Here is a 20962-nt window from a genome sequence, read left to right on the forward strand (position 1 = left end):
ACGACTATTAAGCATTATAAAATAATTCTGGTAACATAAAAAAAACATATCAAACCAAATATCTAGGCTGTATTATTAGCAAATACAATTTTGCTGCATGTAAACATTTTCGATTAAAATATTTTAATTGAAATAGGCTAGGCTACAAAACATTTCACAACCACTGGATGTGTGCGTGAATGGGAATCATTGACGTAATGCATAAACCTTGCCTTCACAGAGTCAGGGGTCGAGGTTTTTGTCACTTTCTTAAGGGCAATAAACGGTAGGCCTATTAACTAGGGAGGAAGGTGTAGAACACTACTCTTTCAAATAGACAATGTGTATAAGACTAAACAAAATGATAGCTGACACAGAGTCTAAGCTACATAAAATATTCAAAATGTTATTGCATTGTAAAGCAAAATGCACAGTCCCTTCCCGCTTGCCTGTTTCATGGTTTAGACGTCCGAGTTCTCAATGAGAATGGGAGGGGGTTGAAGGTTGGTGGTGAGAGAGGAGGGGGTCGATGTCGTGAAGGGGGGGAGGGGGGGGAAGGGTAAAAACGAAACGCTAGTGACTGTGTGTCGGAGGGGCTAGCCGCTTTAGCATCAACCATGCACGTCATAAGAAGCTGATTTGAAGCTTCAAAAGGAAAAAGCCAATAAAAACCAAAGGACTTCCTTTGGTAGCAGGGCAGTGTTTTAACAAGAGAGAGGTGGATAAGGAAACAGGCTTTATTATGTTATTCCTTAAACCTGTCTCTATGATTTCGTGGTTTCGTTCGTTGTATGTGTGGGGTTTGGAACAAAACTAAGGCAATCCTTGGAATTGTCGTAAACTAAGTTATTCCACTGTAACATTGTAAACCGTAAAACATGAGCTCCTATTTCGTGAACCCTCTCTTTTCCAAGTGCAAAGGCAGTGAAACGTTGGGACCAACTTACTACGACTGCAGGTTTCCTCAAGGCGTCACCCGGAGACACACGCTGGTGTACGGTGCGGGAGCGGCGGCGACGGGATTTCAGCACCCGCCCCATCACGTCCAAGCCTTCTTTCACCATAGGACGCCGGCGATCTCCACATCAGGCTACCAGCAGAATCAATGCGCCTTGGCTTGTCATGGAGATGGCACTACATTGTATGGATACGAAGCCCTTCCAAAACAAACGCTTTATGATACCCAACAAGAGGCAAGCGTGGCGCTAAACCCATACTGTAAATCGTCAAATGGCACTAACCTCGGAGAAGGACAAGGCCACCTAAATCAAAACCAGTCTCCTAGTCTCATGTTTCCATGGATGAGACCGCACGGTTAGTAGGCTACTTGTTTACATGTGCATTAGTGCAATTATATAGGCTGTAACATTATAAGAGTAGGCTACAGTTAGGCTTCTAGTGTGGTTATTTTGTTGTAGTTTCATGGCATGTAGCCTACATCCGGTAACATATGATAACGTTTTCGGAGCTTCACTTGTCACTCAATAGAACTTCGTCACTTAACGTGGCACAATGATTCGCTCTCATCAGATCTTAGCTACTTTGATTACAGGCGTATAAAAATACCAGTAGATCTGCGTCAGTGCTGTGCCATTAATGGCGGCTCAGTTGATCGCTAGTAGATGAGAAAATAAACAGAGATTAATAACAACGGTAAAAACGAATTCAGTGAAAGTTCACCAGAAGCACTTGGCATGGCGTCCAAGGGTAGAGGGTATGTATAGTCAAACACACACACACACACACACACACACACACACACACACACACACACACACACACACACACACACACACACACACACACAATCTCAAACAATTTATCTTATATTTCAAAAACAATAGTGAACCAGACACAGTCTTGCAACAATTCCTGCTTAATTGTATGTTCTATTTCCATTCTATAGCCCCCGGAAGACGGAGTGGCCGACAGACCTACAGTCGATACCAAACACTGGAGTTGGAGAAGGAATTTCTATTCAACCCTTACCTCACCCGTAAACGTCGGATCGAGGTGTCTCACGCTTTAGGGCTGACGGAGCGGCAGGTGAAGATTTGGTTCCAAAACCGACGGATGAAGTGGAAAAAGGAGAACATCAAGGACCAATTTCCGTGTCAAAGAGTAGAGACAGAGAACGAGGGTAATGGTGATGGTGAGGGAGAGGGCAAGGGCGATGATGAAGGCAATGATGATGGTGAAGGAGAAGAAGGAGACAAAAAGGAAACGGGAGTGGAAGAGGAGGCGAAAGAGTGATTTTTATTGATCTTTATTTTTATGGTTATATGGCTTAAAAGTTGAAAGATGGTCCCGGGAGAAGGAGATCACATTTTATCACAACCGTTTTACTGAGTCAACAAGATGAGAGAAAAATAACTGTTCTGGATTACAGCAAATGGCTCTCTCTATGAGGATAATAACTACTAATAATGTTTAACTTATACAGTCTCCAAACGCTGCAAAGGTTCTCATAACAGAAAGACCTGAAGCACTTGCAAATCATATTGTTACGCATATGTCCATATCACAGAATGCACAAGAGGATAGGATGGCTGGAAATGTTTAAATGTTCCATCAATGTTGTCATTCGAGGAGAAGGGTTCATTATTAATACAAATTCTTTGTACTTTTTTTTCCTAGAGTATTTTTTATGTGGATTTGTGTGTGTGTATTGGGATGATCGGAGTTTTATTTTATTCATAACTGCCAATTCCAAAGGTGGGGGAAAAAGGGTGGCAGTTGGCCCAGTGGTTAAGATCGTTCTGCCAGTAAGGGATATTTCATGTTGTTGTGTCTCAAATTTCAATTTATACGCCTATTATTTTCACAAATATAGGCCTACTGTTGTGTATTGTAATGTAGCCTATATTTTGTAAACATTGTGAGCGCTGTCTGTTCTTTTGATCGCAAATGGTCCCGGGCCTATTCAATCCGATATCAAAACAAAACAAATCGGAAATTCGACATATGTAGAATATTTCTTGATTCTTGACCTAATTCTGGAAAATGTAAGATTCTAGAAGGCAGCAATAAGTTATTTTTATGTGATTATTATTATTCGTTTTAATAGACCGAGAACTCTTTACTACCTGAGTAGATCTAGATGCACTTAGAGGTGATGTTAAAATCTACCAAGAAAACGGTTTTGTCATTAGCAATGTTGATCTATACATTCTCACTGAAGGGACAAGACAGTGCAATGATAGGCCTATAACACATTATATTGCATTTGATTGCACGATACTTATGGTGCTGATTTTGTGGCGGTATAGTAGGACCTATATTGATCTTCCAAACAAATGTCTCTGCGCCATACTACCTAGTCAGCTAAAGAACGGTGTAACAACAATTGTTGTCCCAACAACTTAAACTGCCTTAAGTAATGCACCTTTATTTAACCAATATGTTATAATTGAACAAAGAATTGTACTTCAGCGTTTAAATATCATTAGCCTACAATATTGTGCTCATGCAATAGACTCGTTTTTTATTGCACTGAATATGACCTCTGTATGTCTTCGTATTTCTTGTTGTATACATCAGCTTGATTTCGTGCACACACACTTGATTGGCATGAACATGTTCAAATAAATGGAAAACATCTGAATTTCCCTTCCTCATTCATGACTGCAATAGACCAACACACACACACACACACACACACACACACACACACACACACACACACACACACACACACACACACACACACACACACACACACACACACACACACACACACACACACACACACACAAAGTAGGTAGACAATCTAAACATCTAATTATGGCTTTGTAATTTTATGATGTTTACCTAATAACATCAATTAATTCTAAGAACATTTAATCACAATATCTTACACCCAAACAAAATGACATTATAGAAAATATTTTTTATCATGACTTGTTTTCAGTCAGACCAATGGATGAGGGAATGGATACGCCTGTATTGATAGTGGTTCATAAACTTTTTTAGTTTTGAGACACAAACGCTTGCAACGTAGTTTATATTTGATAAAGGGAAATATTGCCCAATATCATGTATATAAGGAGTTATTTTACCAATAAGCAGAGTGGTTTTATGATGTAGAAGATCCCCCTTACCTAAACTATTTCGTAGGCCTACACTTCGAGTGCAAGTAATTATGCGATATCCATTTGAGTACTTAATTTGTTATATTTATTTTATCTTTATTTAACTAGGCAAGTCAGTTAAGAACACATTCTTGGCCTACCCCGGCCAAACCTTCCCCTAACCTGGACGACGCTGGAACAATTGTGCTCCCGATCATGGCCTGTTGTGAACCAGGGTCTGTAGTGACGCCTCTAGTGACGCCTGTAGTGACGCCTCTAGTGCCTTAGACCGCTGCGCCACTCATACTTCCAAGCTACCTTATAGGTGCCCAAAATACAGTATAAGTGATTGTACATGTATGTGTGTGTGTGTGTGTGTGTGTGTGTGTGTGTGTGTGTGTGTGTGTGTGTGTGTGTGTGTGTGTGTGTGTGTGTGTGTGTGTGTGTGTGTGTGTGTGTGTGTGTGTGTGTGTGTGCGCGCGTGTGTGTGCCGGAGGCAGTTATATTCTTGTTTGAGACCCGCCTATACCAGAAGTTACTGACATCCACATTAAACCGCATTGGCGACCTTACTGTATGTTCACAGGACATTTCAAATACCCTCTACCCTTGTGTAGCTGTCTGGATATATGGGAAGATAAACGCCATGCTATGTTTTGTTGGTACATTTTCAACATTGCCTATTATGGAAGTATGTATACTCTACCTCTTCAACACATACTGTATGTGCACCACTATACGGCATAGAGGTATAAAATCACTAAATAGCTTAGTTATATTTGATAAATTATCTCAATTAAGTCGAGTAGTATATTATGTATATTATGCTATTTGGCCTACAAGACGAGATAAATTGTATTTGTTGTTACACACTATATTAGTACTGTTTGACGTTATTTTTCTAGTTGTTGTTTGCCCAGTAACAAAAATGCAATCCAATATGTATTTTTTTATGGAAAGAGAAACAGGTGTGTAGGCTTCTATGTGCATCTTTAATCTCTTGTCGTCCATACGTTATTATGCAACGATTAGAGTATGCTACAGTGCCTTCAGTATTCACACCCTTGACTTTTTCCACATTTTGTTATGTCACAGCCTGCATTTAAAATTGATTAAATATAATTGTTTTACTGGCCTACACACAATACCCCATCATGTCAAAGTGGAATTATGTTTTTGAAATTTTTACAAATGAATTAAAAATAAAAAGTTGAAATATCATGAGTCAATACGTTCTCATACTAAGCCTAAATGAGTTCAGGAGTAAAACATTTCTTAACAAGTCACATAATAAGTTGCATGGACTCACTCGGTGTGCAATACAAGTGTTTAACATGATTTTTTAATGACTACCTCATCTCAGTACCCCACACATACAATTAATTATCTGTTAGGTCCCTCAGTTGAGTAGTGATTTTCAAACTCAGATTTAACCACAAACACCAGGGAGGCTTTCCAATGATTCGCAAACAAGGGCATCTAGTGGTCAATGTGTATAAATAAAATAAATACAGACATTGAATATCCCTTTGAGCATGGTGAAGTTATTGCACTTGGTTTATTAATACAGGCGTTCTTCCGAACTCAGTTGCCAGGGGAAGGACACCACTCAGGGATTTCACCAGGAGGCCAATGGTGACTTTTAAAAAGTTACAGAGTTTAAGGGCTGTGACAGGAGAAAACTGAGAATGGATCAACAACATTGTAGTTACTCCACGATACTAACCTAACTGACAGAGTGAAAAGAAGAATACAAATACTCCAAAACATCCATCATATTTGCAGCAAGGCACTAAAGTAATACTGCATAAAATATGGCAAAGTAATACATTTTTTGTCTTGAATAAAAAACATTATGTTTGGGGCAAATCCAATACAACACATTACTGAGTATCACTTTACATATTTTCAAGAATAGTGGTGGCTGCATCATGTTATGGGTATGCTTGTAATTATTAAGGACGGATAAGTTTTTCCGGTTAAAAAAACAGAATGTGGGCCTCCCGGGTGGTGCAGTGGTTAAGCGCCAGCTGTGCCATCAGAGTCCCTGGGTTCGCGCCCAGGCTCTGTCGTAACCGGCCGCGACCGGGAGGTCCGTGGGGCGACGCACAATTGGCCTAGCGTCGTCCGGGTCGGTAGGGATCTCCTTGTCTCATCGCGCACCAGCGACTCCTGTGGCGGGCCGGGCGCACGGTGTAGCCTCCGACACATTGGTGCGGCTGGCTTCCGGGTTGGATGCGCGCTGTGTTAAGAAGCAGTACGGCTGGTTGGGTTGTGTATCGGAGGACGCATGACATTCAACCTTCGTCTCTCCCGAGCCCGTACGGGAGTTGTAGCAATGAGACAAGATAGTAGCTACTACAACAATTGGATACCACGAAATTGGGGAGAAAAAGGGGTAAAAAATAAAATAAAATAAAAAAATAACAGAATGAAGCAATCACAAATAAAATTGTAGAGAAAAACCTGGTTCAGTCTGCTTTCCACCAGACACTGTGAGATTAATTCACCTTTCAACAGGAAAATAACCTAAAACACAAGGCCAAATCTACACTGGAGTTGCTGACCAAGAAGATAGTGAATATTCTTGAATCACAGTTTTGACTTAATTCTACAGAATTTTTAAAATATTTATTTTACCTTTATTTAACTAGGCAAGTCAGTTAAGAACAAATTCATATTTTCAATGACGGCCTAGGAACAGTGGGTTAACTGCCTTGTTCAGGGGCAGAACAACAGAATTTTACCTTGTCAGCTCTAATCTATGGCAAGGCCTGGAAATGGTTGTCTCACAATGATCAACAACCAATTTGACAGAGATTGAAGAATGTTGAAAAGAATAATGAGCAAATGTTACACAATCCAGGTGTGGAAAGCTGGTAGACACTTACTCAAAAAGACTCACAGCTATAATCACTGCCAAATGTGCTTCTACAAATTATTGAATCAGGGGTGGGAATACTTATATAATGAGATATTTCTGTTTTTCATGTTCAATACATTTGTGACAAAAACATGTTTTCAATTTGTCATTATGGGGTGTTGTGTGTGGATGGTTGAGAATTGTATTTATTTAATCAATTTCGAATTCAAGCTGTAACACAACAAAATGTCGAATAAGTCAAGAGGTATGCATACTTTCTGAAGGCACTGTACAAGATGTTTGCGATGTGTTACTCTAGGTTACTTAAATTCAATCAAATCATAGAGTAGGCGATGTTAGAAATCATATGCACATAGGCCTATTGCAGTCTGCAGGTTACAGGAAATAAGAAATGTTAATATTTAAATGTTAAGTCCTTTAAGTCCTATCGGTCTTGTCTAACATTTTCCCGAAACCTTTCAGGGATTTGTTATTTTATGGAGGCTAACCCTTAAAATAAGGTGACCAAATATAGTCGTAACCAGCGCAGTGTGGCAATTGGAATATGGTGCATATCCTATGCATATTTAACACCACACAGGCCTAGCCTAAACTCAATATATTATTTTAAACCATCTCTTGGAATAAAATAAAAAATGCCACACATAGGTCTACGTAACACGACTACAAACAACTAAAGAACAGCTTGTACAATGAGAAATCTATGTTAAATATATCCCGAGTGGTGCAGCGGTCTAAGCCACTGCATTTCAGTGCTAGAGGCGTCACTACAGACCCTGGTTCGATTGCAGGCTGTATCACAACCGGCCGTGATTGAGAGTCCCATAGGGCAGCGCACAATTGGCCCAGTGTCGTTAGGTTTTGGCCGCGGTAAGCCTTCATTGTAAATAAGAATGTATTCTTAACTGACTTGTCTAGTTAAATCAAGGTAAAATTAAAAAAAATATCCTTAACATGTATATTTACCGAATAAAACTCACCTTGTCAATCAATGCCGCCACAGTCAGATGTTCAGATGCCTTCTTACCTACACTGGGCCCCCTAGTAAAACTCTCTTGACTTGAATGTCTCCGGCTCGATTTAGCCTATTCTATATGCTGTTTACTGCCGAAATTCCGGAAGTTTTCTGTAGAGCGACATTTGTCTGTGAGCATTGTCTACCCGTTTCCCTTTATACTTTATATTGTCATGAAGGGAGACCACTTCCGTAATAAGGTCGTAACCACCTGTTAACTTTATGGACGGCAAATAAACTCGACGGTGCTTCTGTGTTCTGACACACTATAGCCCTCAAGCTCAACTTTGGACCCCGAAGCCAGTTCCACTGCATTTTTTCATTGTTCCCCTCTAATCACGGAACGATTTAGACCTGGGAAACCAGGTGGGTGTCAGGTAGAACAGAAAACCAGCAGGCTCCGGACCTCATAGGGTAAGAGTTGAATACCCCTGCACTAGTATACTGGTGCTTTCAGTGTAGGCCTCCACAAACAATACGATTGTCTGGTTTTCTCTTCTTTGACCAGTTGTTTTTAAAGAGGAAAACCTAATACACCGCCATATGAACAATTAAGTCTCATATTTGTTCTTTAAAAACTTTGTTTATTAGATAGCCCAACTTTAATGTATTTTACCGACTTATTTAAAGTGTACTGTGTATAGGCTACATATTCAATTGCTAGAAATATTAAAAGGAAATGTAGTAGGCTTACACGCTACAATGTAAAGATTTCATAGATTTCATAGGCTCAACTCTCTAGGTATAGGCTATCCATGATTATTGTGTTAAGTATTGTGTTAAGTGTAAACAATGGTGGCCAATCTTGAGTTATCCTCCATTGTTAATTAATTGTGCACACCGAGAATGAGCTCCATTATGGCGGACATTTCTTCCCAAAAACTAAAATGCAATCCTCAATTATATTTTAGTGGAAAGAGGAATATGCATCATGTGAAGGTGGCATGCACCTTAATATCGTTGTAGGCAAGTGATCACCCTCATTACATCGCTTAATAATAACAGGTAGCCCTTTCTTGCAGTCAAATGACCTTGTGGCCTCATTTGTGGAATGTTATTCATATTTGTCATAATTTCATAATTAATAAAAAACTAAAATAATTAAACAGACAATGCCAAAGTTTTTTTTCCAGTCTTCTGTGATGTATATACAAAAAATATATACATTTCAACTCTATATCTGACATGGTACAGGTGTCTTCTTCTTTTTAAGCCCATAATTATGTGTGTGAGGTGTATACTTTCGTTTCAAAGTAGATTTTTGTTCAAGACTCCAGCCACGGCAAACGGTACCGAAAAAAGGTTTCTTAACAGCTTTTACCCTCAAGCCATAAGACTACTGAACAGCTAATCAAAGGGCTACCCAGACCCCTCTTTTACGCTGCTGCTACCCTCTGTTTATTATCTATGCACAGTCACTTTAACTACCTACATGTACATATTACCTCAATTACCTCGACTAACTGGTGACCCCGCACATTGACTCTGTACCCCTGTATATTGCCTCGCTATTGTTATTTTACTGCTGCTATTTAATTATTTGTTACTTTTATTTTCTGATTTCTACTTTTTTCTTCTTAAAACTTCTTAAAGCATTGTTGGTTAAGGGTTTGTAAGTATGCATTTCACTGTAAGGTCTACCTACACCTGTTGTATTCAGCGCATGTGACAAATAACATTTGATTTGATTTGTTGAAGACTACCAAGAAACACTCTGTGTGACCCTGATATAGCCCACTACAGTAAAATATTAACAATATGCAGAATAAAACTATTAATTTGTATAGTGGATGAGTTTATTTTTCAATCCATGGTGCAACATGATTGATGATCACAGTGCAGTCAAAAACATGATTTTCCTGTTTTATAAATATAGGATTGTTAAACATTTACCTGACAACAGTACTTAGCACCTCTGAACAGAGTGTTAGCAGTCTGCTTTAATGTGTCTATTTTTTAGAAAGCCTTTGTTGATACTAGCCAGATGGCCACAGCTAGTTAACTACATAGCAAGAAGAGAAACAAACAATTTAATTAACTTGCCATAATCCCATACTGCCAGTGCCAGCCCATAGACAAATGTTTAGCTAGCTAGCAAACGTTAGCATATTCACTAGCACAACATAACTAGCTAGCTAAGGACACTGCGCTAACTTGGCACCTAACACAGGCAGCTGTTTCATGGAAACTAGCTAATCCATTGTGATTTAATTATAATGTCAATACTAGCTACAGTGGTTCACTAGCTTGTAGGAAGTATTTAGTGTTGTGTACATTGTGTCTGTGCACTTAGCTAGCTACCACCCCATCGCCTACATTGCATATGAAGTGTGACTGGCTCATCCATGAATGTATGTAGAAAACGCCCTCTTTTATTCTTTTTTTTGTAGGGGTTCGGGCTCTCCAATTAGCTGGTGGCCACTGACAAGCATTGTGTTGGTTCATCACTGACGTGTCTGCACGTAGCAAGTACTGGTTTTGTTCTAGCAAGAGAAGGAACAGCCTCCCACTGTGATAAGTACCGATCGGCTGTTTATCGGAAGTGAGATTCTCGGTGTTTCATGTTTTAGAGCTGTTTGAAAAGACCGCCTGAAATTTCAGCCTGTTTTGGCCTTCCATGGTGACATCACCATGCTGTAAATGAGTTAATAGACCAATAAGAAAGATAGTTCCAAACCTCTCTGCCAGTAACAGCAAGTATTAAACAGCTGCATTAGACCATTACGAGCATATTATAATTACACAACATTACAATGTGCTCACATAGCCAACAACATGTAGAGAATGAAGGCAGGAATGAATACTAGGGCAGTCTCACATTAATAAGCAAACTATGCTGTCATCAGAATTATTTTAAAATGGTATACAGACCATCTGACGATGTACTCAATAGGATTAGAATCAAATCAATTAGGCTATTTCTATTGGCAGAGTTAGACAATCTCATACTGTCATCTAATCAATTGATAACATGAATGTGTCTCTGTCTTGGAAATATATGTTTTCATGTAAACAAAGGTCTAAAACATGTTTTTTAGATATATTTTATAGCTGATCTCCATCATGTACAGAATAAGCTGCTGCTGCTGACCTGGGATGAAGGTACAGCATGCGCGCGCACATGTTTGGTGACGATATGTTTACCCGCATGACTGCGCATGTGGAGGAGTGGTTGGTGCATTTGCAGGATACATCCTCCGTGTAAATGCTGTATTACACCCTGACTAAAATGTAGGCTATGTGACTGATGTTTTCAGATGCAGAAGCAAAGAAAAACAGAACTATATTTATCGATGGAAATGTAAGTTGGCATATAGGACTCTGCAATTGCGTAAAGGAAGGCACATCAGCATGGAAATAATAAGACAATTAACTAGACTAGCTTTCATCGACACATACTGAATGAGATGTGAGTTTCTGGAGTTGTTGATCTTATTCCATAGATAGTGAAGTGTCCTTATGCAAAATGAAAGATATAGAGAATGGGTCGGCCAGGCATGAAGGAGGCGCAACGCATTCCTGATTGTTTAGTGGGAAAGTTACAACTGAGTTATAAAACTTTACGACTGAATCGGAAATTGGATTGTCTGTAACTTGACATGTGACTCTCTCTCCATGAACATGAACTTTATACTGCTGTCTTTCCCTGATTACTATCTTTCTCAATCGGTACACGACCTGTCCGTTTAAGCGACAGCATTTTTCGCGTTCTATACAGAAATGTGTTTTCTTTTGCAGGACACCTACATGTTTGCCATTCCATTTGACTGCTACTCCTTCTCCCCTCCCTCTCTCGCTTTGTGTCTCCTCCGTCCCTATCCAGTGCTCCCCCTCAATCTCTCTCACTCTCTCTCTCTCTCTCTCTCTCTTTCTCTCCCTCTCTCTTCCCTTTGCGCGCTCATCGCTGTTAAATCAGAAGTGGAACCTGAGTAGATTACTCGGATCCAGGTTGTGGATTGTGATACTTCAGAACCGGAATACCTTTAATTTCGTTTTACAGCGTTGAACAGAATACAAGCGACATATTGGATATTAACAAGTTGGGTTCCTCGGTCTCCTTGGTTTCCCTCCAGCGCTTGTAGCTACTGGACCAGTGGATGTACGTCACTGTAGCAGCAAGGAGAACGTAGGTAAGTTTGGGTTTCTGCGTTCCTTATTGGTTTAAAATTAATCGAATGGTCTGTGGCCTTTGGATGTATTTAAATATGTAACATATATTTTTGCTTAATGGGGGGAAAATGCAGTTTACCAAATCATGCATCTAATGTATACTTGTATTGACACTGTAGGTCTATGGTCTATGGACATATTGTTTTCCCCTGATATCGGTATAACTATTGTAACGTCATTAGATCTGTTTGTGTAAACATCAAATGCACAAAATAAAGGTATAGTGTATGTATTATTGTTTAGTAATAAGCTACACACCAAGCTATATATTCTGCAATTCATCTACAAGTGGGTCTGGGGAACTATTCCTGATATTAGTAGTAGCTCGCTGTAACACACGTGAGCAATCATTTTGATTCTGACAGAAATATGCAAGAGGGCTTGTGTGAATCACCAGGACTAGCTTGTGGCAACGCTTCTTGTACCAGACCATAAAAAGTAACTGGTACCTGTGGGGTAGAGAGCTTGCTGGTTGGTGCATTGATGCCTGGCATGATTTACTGTAATGGTTCCGATAAAATTTGAGCGATTTCATTTATTTAACTCTTGAATTGTATGTACATTAAATATCCAGTGTGATACATTATGATACCCTGGTCTGATTCGGGAATTGGGTTTTCTCAGTAAGTCTGCAGTCAAGCATTCGATGTTAAAAAAGGGAACATCTATTTAATTACTAACCATACCTTACTACCAGGCCTAGGTTATTGTTTTGGCTTTAATGTTTAGGACCGATGTCTCTGTGTGACAATGTATTGCGATGGGACAAGCTGTAGCCTTTCTTATAAACCTTACAATGATATTATATAGGTAGGTAAAGCTGCTCCACATGCGTAAATCAAAGACCCATTGTTCAGTTAGTTACTTATCTGAACCATATTGCAACATGAGCAGGCAAAACAAAGTTACTATTGATGGTTGGTTGTGCTGACGGTTGTGGTGGTGTCATCATCATAACATTGTGCAAGTATTCGTTTTGTTTATTGAACTGGTACACTAATGTATAATGTGTATAATCTACATAGCAGCCTGTACACTAATGTGTATTGTGTATAATGTACAGGGGTAGGCCTTCGATAACATACATATATGTAAATACACACTTCATCATCATGGATCACCAACGCAAAACACTTTATTTAGTTACACAATGGATAGCCTCAGGCTTCGAACACACCGACAGTGTATTGTGCAAATTAGTATACAGCATCGTCTGGATATGTATGCCACAAAAGTTAAAAATTCACTTTCTGCTACCATTTCTGTCAAGCCGTCTACTCATACAGTTTTGACACATACGTTCGATAAATCCAATGTATGCACCACACCGAACGCACTGCAACTTCCTCTGCAACGCAATGCTGCAAGGCAAACGCAGCTTTTCATTGGAAATTCAAGTAATTCTGGTGTAACAAAATGCAATATCACTGTCGGTGTGTTCGACGCGTAAGTCAATAACGCATCACAGCAATATAAAATCAAACGTGTGATTGTCATGCATAGCATTTGGCAATAGCCTACAAATTCAGGCTCAAACTTTGATTACCTCTTTTCCCACACCTAATATGTATTACAGTCAACACTGCCATCTAGTGTTAGATCGCAGCACCTCAAAATCCTGTCACTGCCAATACTACTGTGTGATCGATAATGCGAGAACACACAGTAGGTCTATGTCAATAGGGTGTGTTCAGTCACCTTGGTTTTATCTAATTAAATGTTAGCTTTGACACAATATAGGACAAAATAACAACATTATGTTGTTTGGATAGCCCACAGTAAGCTGCACGCGGTGTTGTTCGTAATGCTCCATATATATTTTGTGTCATAGTATGGTCATATAGCCTACTAGACTACAACATTTCATAAACATAAACATTCTAGCTACTCAAGCTCAATATGAAAAATGAAAATCAAGTACAACAAGAGTATATATTTATTCGAGTCAGCAAATTTCATGCCACGATAACATTGTGGGCGTCTAGACAGAACCTGTGCGTAATATTTGGTTGAAATTTAAAACGCTGCACCTAAAATGCACGGGCCTACTAGAAAAGCCATTGATTTTCTCTAGGCGCACTCTGTCTATACTGTGGTTGTTTTCATATCAGTTTAATGTTAATTTATTTAGCTGTAAAAGCAGGTATGGGGTTGCAGGACATTTCTAAAAAACTGATGAGGGTTTTAGAGAATGGCATAGGGTAAAGTCACTTTTAAAAGCTTTATACTTACAGGGGTAGGCCTTCGATATGTTAATTTATTTGGGGATACAAATCTTTGAAACTACAAAAAAAGTGGTTCAAATTATTTAGAGATTATTGGGCATATCGCAAATGTAGCCCTGAATCTCTTTGGTAGGCGATTGTCCCTAAAATTCTGAAGGCTATGTTGCACATTCTGCTATTGTGCTTTATTCAAATGTTAGAAATACTCTGAATAATTATGTTCTATAATAATAATATGAAAGTGCATTGAAACAAAAGCCTTATCGTTATAATGTGAGAGAGACTATTGTAGCCAAGTTATGTGATCATTTTGGACAGCTGCTTTTCTTAATTTATTTTAAAAAGACTACGTTTAAGGTTGTTTTGCCCATATAAGATAATATTGTAATTTAATGATTTTTTTATATAATATCTCATCTTAAACCAGTAATATTGAATATAACCCATAACCCTGATACCATAATTTGTATTATTAGTGTAGTATAGTTATTTACTAACCTATTCTCTTCGTGCTACTGGCGCATAAGACAGAGTTAGAGTTGCAATAGTTTGTTTTAGAATGCATAATTGTGCTACTCTTGTATGCTTCTAAGGCTTTGTTAGACTTGCTGTGTCTTCCATAGAACACCATTTTAACATTATCAGGGCGACATGGTTTTAGTCCGTTTTAGTTGCAGACCTCAAGACCTCCAAAGTTGTTTTTGCGTGCAAATGCCAGACTGTCTTCCACAAAGGGTGCAATAAAACACTTCCCCATACACTTCCACTTCCATAGTACAATAAAAACCACTCTCTACCTCTCCCCCAACCCAATTCACGTTTCCTTCACAGATAGCGCATCAGCCTTGCAACAACATATGTTTTACGCGAGGAATAGAGAAGCACTATAAAAGAGATAGATATAGGTTACTCAACGTGTATAGTCTAATATTGTGTGTATGAGGAGGGGGGGGGCTCAATTAATACATATATTCATTATCTAAAGTTGCATGACAAACTAGGCTTACAGAGATAAAAGGTTCCATGTAAGTTCTCTATTCAATTTACAGAAAGGCTCACCGATAACATCCCACTGCATTCCAACTGCTGCGTTTGTCATAAAAGCAATAGCCTTTTAAAGGCGTTCGGATTTAGAGATCAAAGGCTGTTTGGGGAACACCACGTTTGTATCCGAGAACTTCTGCCAGACCCGTGAGCTCATTAGTTCGATTAAACCGAGTGCTGAACTTTTATTTGGAAGGCAAATCAAATCAAATCAAATGTATTTATATAGCCCTTCGTACATCAGCTGATATCTCAAAGTGCTGTACAGAAACCCAGCCTAAACCCCCAAACAGCAAGCAATGCAGGTGTAGAGGCTAGGAAAAACTCCCTAGAAAGGCCAAAACCTAGGAAGAAACCTAGAGAGGAACCAGGCTATGTGGGGTGGCCAGTCCTCTTCTGGCAGAGTAGGATTGATTAGGCTATGTGGATATCAATCGAAATCATCAAACTTGTCATAAAAGTCGGTTTAATCTTTCCCATGTTACTCCAAAAAGAATAGTCTACCAATGTCTTGTCTTACAAATAACGTTAGTTTGTGTGGAAGTCTAATATTTTGAGTTTGATACCGAGGCCAAGACAAAACGCAACAGACACATTTGAAACACATATTAAATATGTTTAGTGGATATTTGAAAATCAAGATGTTAGCTATATTCGTTTTTCATTCATTCTTTATTTTGTATTGTATTGTCCTACAATAGACCTATTCCGACAATGATTCATATTTTCCATCTCCACACTGGCTTAGCTATTTCATCAACAAATTATCAACATATTACAGTTACAACCCTCTAATGTTGCACTGCAATACTGTAACTTAGCCTATCAATAAATGTTGCTCTCTTGCTGTTGCATTTTATGCTGTAAGGTTTAGGCCTGTAGCCTTCTTTGTAGTAATACACGTTTTTTAAAGGCACCACTAAATGTCTTTAATTAAAGTGTATTTTCTTTCCATGCTCTAACGCTAAAGCCTTCCATTCACTAGTGCATTTAATTTATTTGTATGGGCGAGGATTTCCCACACGCGGATACACACAGTGCATGCAGGAGAATAGTATAGACTAGAATCCGTCATCTGTCTGGTTTTATGACTTCTGCGGCTTACACAGGCGTTAAGACATTCTTTCGCTCTAAAACTGCCATAAACCCCCCTCTTTCTGCCGAAAGAAGAATTACTGAATAAAGGGGTAACGCAGCTAAAAGCCTCTTGTCCCAATATAAGACTTTTCTTACCTCTTCGAATAGGTTTCTCGAATTTTGTGCACCAGGTCTAATCTAATTCTTATAAAATGTTGCCTATATCGGTTAACCTCACACGCTATCAAATGTAGCCTAGACCTGTTCGCTTTTTGATGGAGAAGCCCCAAAAGACATGCCCGTCTATCCACAACAATATATACATAACTTATTTTTATGGCTAGCATTAGCAATAGGAGGAGGCCTCTCTTGCCGTAAGCAATAGTGAACCCTTTCCATTTTCGTGTCATTCCAACTGTAATGAGAAAATAGGTGTGCGTGTGTGTGTGTGTGTGTGTGTGTGTGTGTGTGTGTGTGTGTGTGTGTGTGTGTGTGTGTGTGTGTGTGTGTGTGTGTGTGTGTGTGTGTGTGTGTGTGTGTGTGTGTGTGTGTGTGTGTGTGTGTGTGTGTGTGTGTGTGTGTGTGTGTGAGAGATGTGTGTGTGAGGAGTGTGAGTGTGTGTACGTGCGTGCGCGTAAATGCTCCCTATGTATGTATTCCTTATGCGTGTGTGTGCACGCGCCTGTGTGCACGTGTAAGATTACGATGTTCAGTTATCCTGCCAGCCTGTAGCCTTCAAACAAAGCCTGTGTTAGGATTTATTTTATGTCAAACTGGATTAACGCGATACTTACTATGTGGAAGTATTAGATCATTGTGTTATGGGCCTTCATATTATCAGTACATCAACATTCAGTCCATTCATATTAGGCTAAAGCATTCCCTATCTATCTATTTGTTGTTATTGTAAATAATATAATTAAAAGTCACCCAAACACGTTTTCTTGACTCTATTTTAACAATTGGATTAGGCCCGCCTAATCCTCTTTTTTCAACATAAATCATGTTTTTTAATCCGTTTAGAAACTATGTAACCCACACCGAATAAAAACATATTAATCGATTTAAGAGGGCAATATTGTCAAGCTTTTTTGAACTGAATCACACTGTATTGCGGTTATAAACCCTAATCATATTTTCTCAACCGCGAGAGGTAAAGAAACATAACTCCCGTTCTTCTTTAAGGTCCAATCTTTTTTTTAATTACAAGAGACTGGACTCAAGTCAAATAATTTAAATAGAGCATGCTAAATTCCACATTTAGGCTAATTCTTATTGTGAATGTTTATTGCTAAAGGCCTATCTGATTTAATTCATCCACACACTGAATCTTCTTTATACCTTTGTGAACAGGAGTGTTATTATGTTGCTATGGGATAGTACTGTACAACAAAGAATATGCGTTGCAGGAGCAGATTGGCAAGAGGAGACGTGTGTGTGTGTGTGTGTGTGTATGTGTGTGTGCGTGTGCGTGCGTGTGCGTGTGTGTACGTGCATGCGCGTAAATGCTCCCTATGTATGTATTCCTTATGCGTGTGTGTGCACGCGCCTGTGTGCACGTGTTAGATTACGATGGCGTGTGTGTGCGCGCGCATATGCGAGAGTAGTTTTGACTGAGAATTTTTTTAAATTAAGTTACTTTTTCTCCCTCAGTCCCTCTACTCCCTGCTTTGTATTGGAGGAAATTTGGTCAGCTGACATTGTCATCTTGTCCATCCTAGAGTGAGGCTTTAGCGACAACATTCGGCGGTGTCTTGTGTCTTTATTGGCGTCCAGAAATACATTATAAAGAAATCATACAGCGTGCCTGTATTAAAAGATAGGCTGACAGTGAAAAAAAGAGAGTGACTTAATGAGTGTGAGAGAGGGAGAGAATAAAAAGAGAGCTGATATTGAAAGGGAGGGAGGGAAAGGGAAAGAGAGGGAGCAAGGGAGAGAGGGAGGTATGAATTCTTATTTCGCAAACCCGTCGCTCTCATGCCATTTAGCTGGTGGTCAAGAGGTTTTACCAAACGTGGCCCTAAACTCAACTACCTATGACCCAGTTCGACACTTCTCCTCCTACGGAACCGCTGTAGCCCAAAACCGGATATATTCCTCGCCTTTCTATTCTCCCCAAGACAACGTTGTATTCGGCTCGACCAGGGGACCGTACGAGTATGGATCCAACGTGTTTTACCAAGACAAGGACGTGCTACCCAGCTGTAGGCAGAGCAGTTTGGGACAAGGTTCACAAAGCTCGCTCGCGCAGGATTACCCGTCTGATCAAGGCAGGAACGGCTCACAGGAACAAAAGGGGAACATTCAGATCTACCCGTGGATGCAACGGATGAACTCTCATAGCGGTGAGTAGGCCTATTACAAACTCCTAGAGATGAATTAAACGAGCTGGTCCGTTTTACGACTGGGGAAGCTACTTTTTATCACCCCATAAACCATTACTACAGCAGCACCCTGTCGCATGCAATAAAGGCCTTTTATCTTCGTAGGAAAAAGTCTCAGTCACAGTTCATCCCCATGTCCCTCAAAACAAAATAGTTTATATATTTTAAGCTAATCCCTTTGTCACCCATATTAAAGAGTTCAAGGTATTGTAAAACGAATAACCTATAATCTCTTCAAATATCACTCAGTGGACTGGGTTCCCCTGATAGCGAAGTGTATGTGTGTTGCGTCAGTGTGCACCACCACTGTTGTTGATTATTTAGATAATTGCAAAACATAGGCTAGCATGTAAGAACTGACACAATTAGGCTATATCCTAGACATCGATTATTTCCGTGTTTTTTTGTAATTATGTGTGCGCGTGTGTTCGGCTAGTGACATTGCATATCCTACGTAAAAATATTGATTATGCCAGATTATGATAATTCAAAATTGTGTTTCCATTCAGGAGTTGGATACGGTTCTGACAGGCGAAGAGGACGCCAAATTTACTCCCGATACCAAACTCTAGAACTCGAAAAGGAATTCCATTTCAACCGCTACTTGACGAGACGCAGACGTATCGAAATCGCCAACGCACTATGTCTATCGGAACGTCAGATAAAAATCTGGTTCCAGAATCGCCGGATGAAATGGAAAAAGGAAAGCAATCTAACGTCCACTCTCGCCGAAAGTGGTTCGGCAGGGGCAAGTCAAGACACAGGAAAAGAGGACATAGAAGAGGCGACAGAAGAGAAGAAAGAATGAACGACTTCATATCCTAGCCTACGATATGCATCAATCCGCCGTGATGTGAGAATAACTTAACTACCTAGCAAGTACCTATCAACTATTTTTTAGCACAATAAAAAACACTAGTGTATTCAAAGATATGGCTGCGTTAAATGCAACGTGGATGCAAGATATCTTCAGGCGTCAATGTTTGCCTTTTTTTTTATTCTGTATTGATATGAACTTTTCACGGTGACCACAGAATTTCTTTCCTTTACTTGACATTCCCTCATAAGGCCTACAAAGACTGTGTGTAACAAGAAGACGTTCATTACTGTATTTTCATAAATGTTGTTTGACAACGATGCAAAACACATGGTTCTCAGATGTCTGTACACCTATGACGAATATGTTTTTCCAAAAATGATTGTCAAAAGAATATGTGAATTAAACTACAAGCGTTACATCCACTTGTGTAACTTATTGATGTTTTTTTGGTTTTGCTGTTCTGTTGTACGAAAAAACTATTCTACTAACTACCTAAATCGTTTATACGTTTGTATATATATATATATATGTGTGTGTGTGTGTATCTGTTATACATGCCTTAGCCCTGTGAGAGCATTGTGTGCAACCCGCAACTTTTTTTGTAGTAAGTAGGCCTACTTTATTTATGTTTAGATATGTACCAGTAGCCTACATTGAGTATGTGGTCAAATAATAACTGACCGATGTGGCTTAGATTGTAGCGTTAGATGAAAATCTAAAATTAAACAATAACAGTGATGTATGACATTTACGTCAAGTCATATTTAATAAAACTGTTAATAAAAAAGTTGTCCATGTCTTTGCGCCCACCATACCAAGTTAGTCTCGTTCTCAAACAGCAGCATTATAGCCCTCCAGGTTAAATGTGTACACATGTCATTGTTCAAGTTTTTTATTCGTCATATAATAGACCTAAAACTACATGTTTTTTTGCCTTTCTTTTTTTAATTCAAAGCTTTGTCACTTAAAATAAATAAATGTTCTGTGGCTCTCTGATATTTGTCTGTGTCTCTCTGTGGTAGGGCTCATTGAGATGTTAAAGCAATTAAATTTACCCACATTTTTTCAAAGCCATGCAGTGAAATCTTTGAATAGACTAGTCATTTCAAATAGCTACAGAAATATTGGAAAATGTGGATGGGGAGAGGAGAGGAAAAGCAAATCACACACAATTCGATAGAACATCACTGTCTGTGAGGCCTGTCTAATTTTCTAGTCTGAATAGACTTCCATTTCTTACATTGTATGGTTTAAGGTTGTAATTCGTGTTATTAGGTAGGCCATATGTAACGTA

At 39.2% G+C, this 20962-nt stretch overlaps 2 protein-coding genes across 2 annotated transcripts; both read left to right on the forward strand.

The window, feature by feature from the left end:
* Positions 1 to 619: 619 nt before the first annotated feature.
* LOC139414372 (homeobox protein Hox-C8a-like) lies at positions 620 to 3583 on the forward strand. Its single transcript, XM_071162287.1, has 2 exons — positions 620 to 1293; positions 1886 to 3583. The coding sequence occupies exons 1-2, from the start codon at positions 858 to 860 to the stop codon at positions 2230 to 2232; spliced, it is 783 nt and encodes a 260-aa protein (XP_071018388.1). The 5' UTR covers positions 620 to 857; the 3' UTR covers positions 2233 to 3583.
* Positions 3584 to 18228: 14645 nt separating this feature from the next.
* Positions 18229 to 20178, forward strand: LOC139413588 (homeobox protein Hox-C6-like). Its single transcript, XM_071161115.1, has 2 exons — positions 18229 to 18809; positions 19358 to 20178. Exons 1-2 carry the CDS (start codon positions 18317 to 18319, stop codon positions 19654 to 19656), a joined length of 792 nt encoding a protein of 263 aa, XP_071017216.1. The 5' UTR covers positions 18229 to 18316; the 3' UTR covers positions 19657 to 20178.
* The last annotated feature ends 784 nt before the right edge of the window (positions 20179 to 20962 follow it).

Source organism: Oncorhynchus clarkii, chromosome 7, assembly GCF_045791955.1.
Source record: "Oncorhynchus clarkii lewisi isolate Uvic-CL-2024 chromosome 7, UVic_Ocla_1.0, whole genome shotgun sequence".
Classification (NCBI taxonomy): domain Eukaryota; kingdom Metazoa; phylum Chordata; class Actinopteri; order Salmoniformes; family Salmonidae; genus Oncorhynchus; species Oncorhynchus clarkii.

What these genes read in the sequence shown, in the direction of transcription:
- LOC139414372 (XM_071162287.1), top strand. Translation starts at nt 858, where the DNA reads ATGAGCTCCTATTTCGTGAACCCTCTCTTTTCCAAGTGCAAAGGCAGT. An exon ending in TCCATGGATGAGACCGCACG is followed by an intron (nt 1,294 to 1,885) that starts GTTAGTAGGCTA and finishes TCCATTCTATAG; the next exon opens with CCCCCGGAAGACGGAGTGGC.
- LOC139413588 (XM_071161115.1), top strand. Translation starts at nt 18,317, where the DNA reads ATGAGTGTGAGAGAGGGAGAGAATAAAAAGAGAGCTGATATTGAAAGG. An exon ending in ACGGATGAACTCTCATAGCG is followed by an intron (nt 18,810 to 19,357) that starts GTGAGTAGGCCT and finishes GTTTCCATTCAG; the next exon opens with GAGTTGGATACGGTTCTGAC.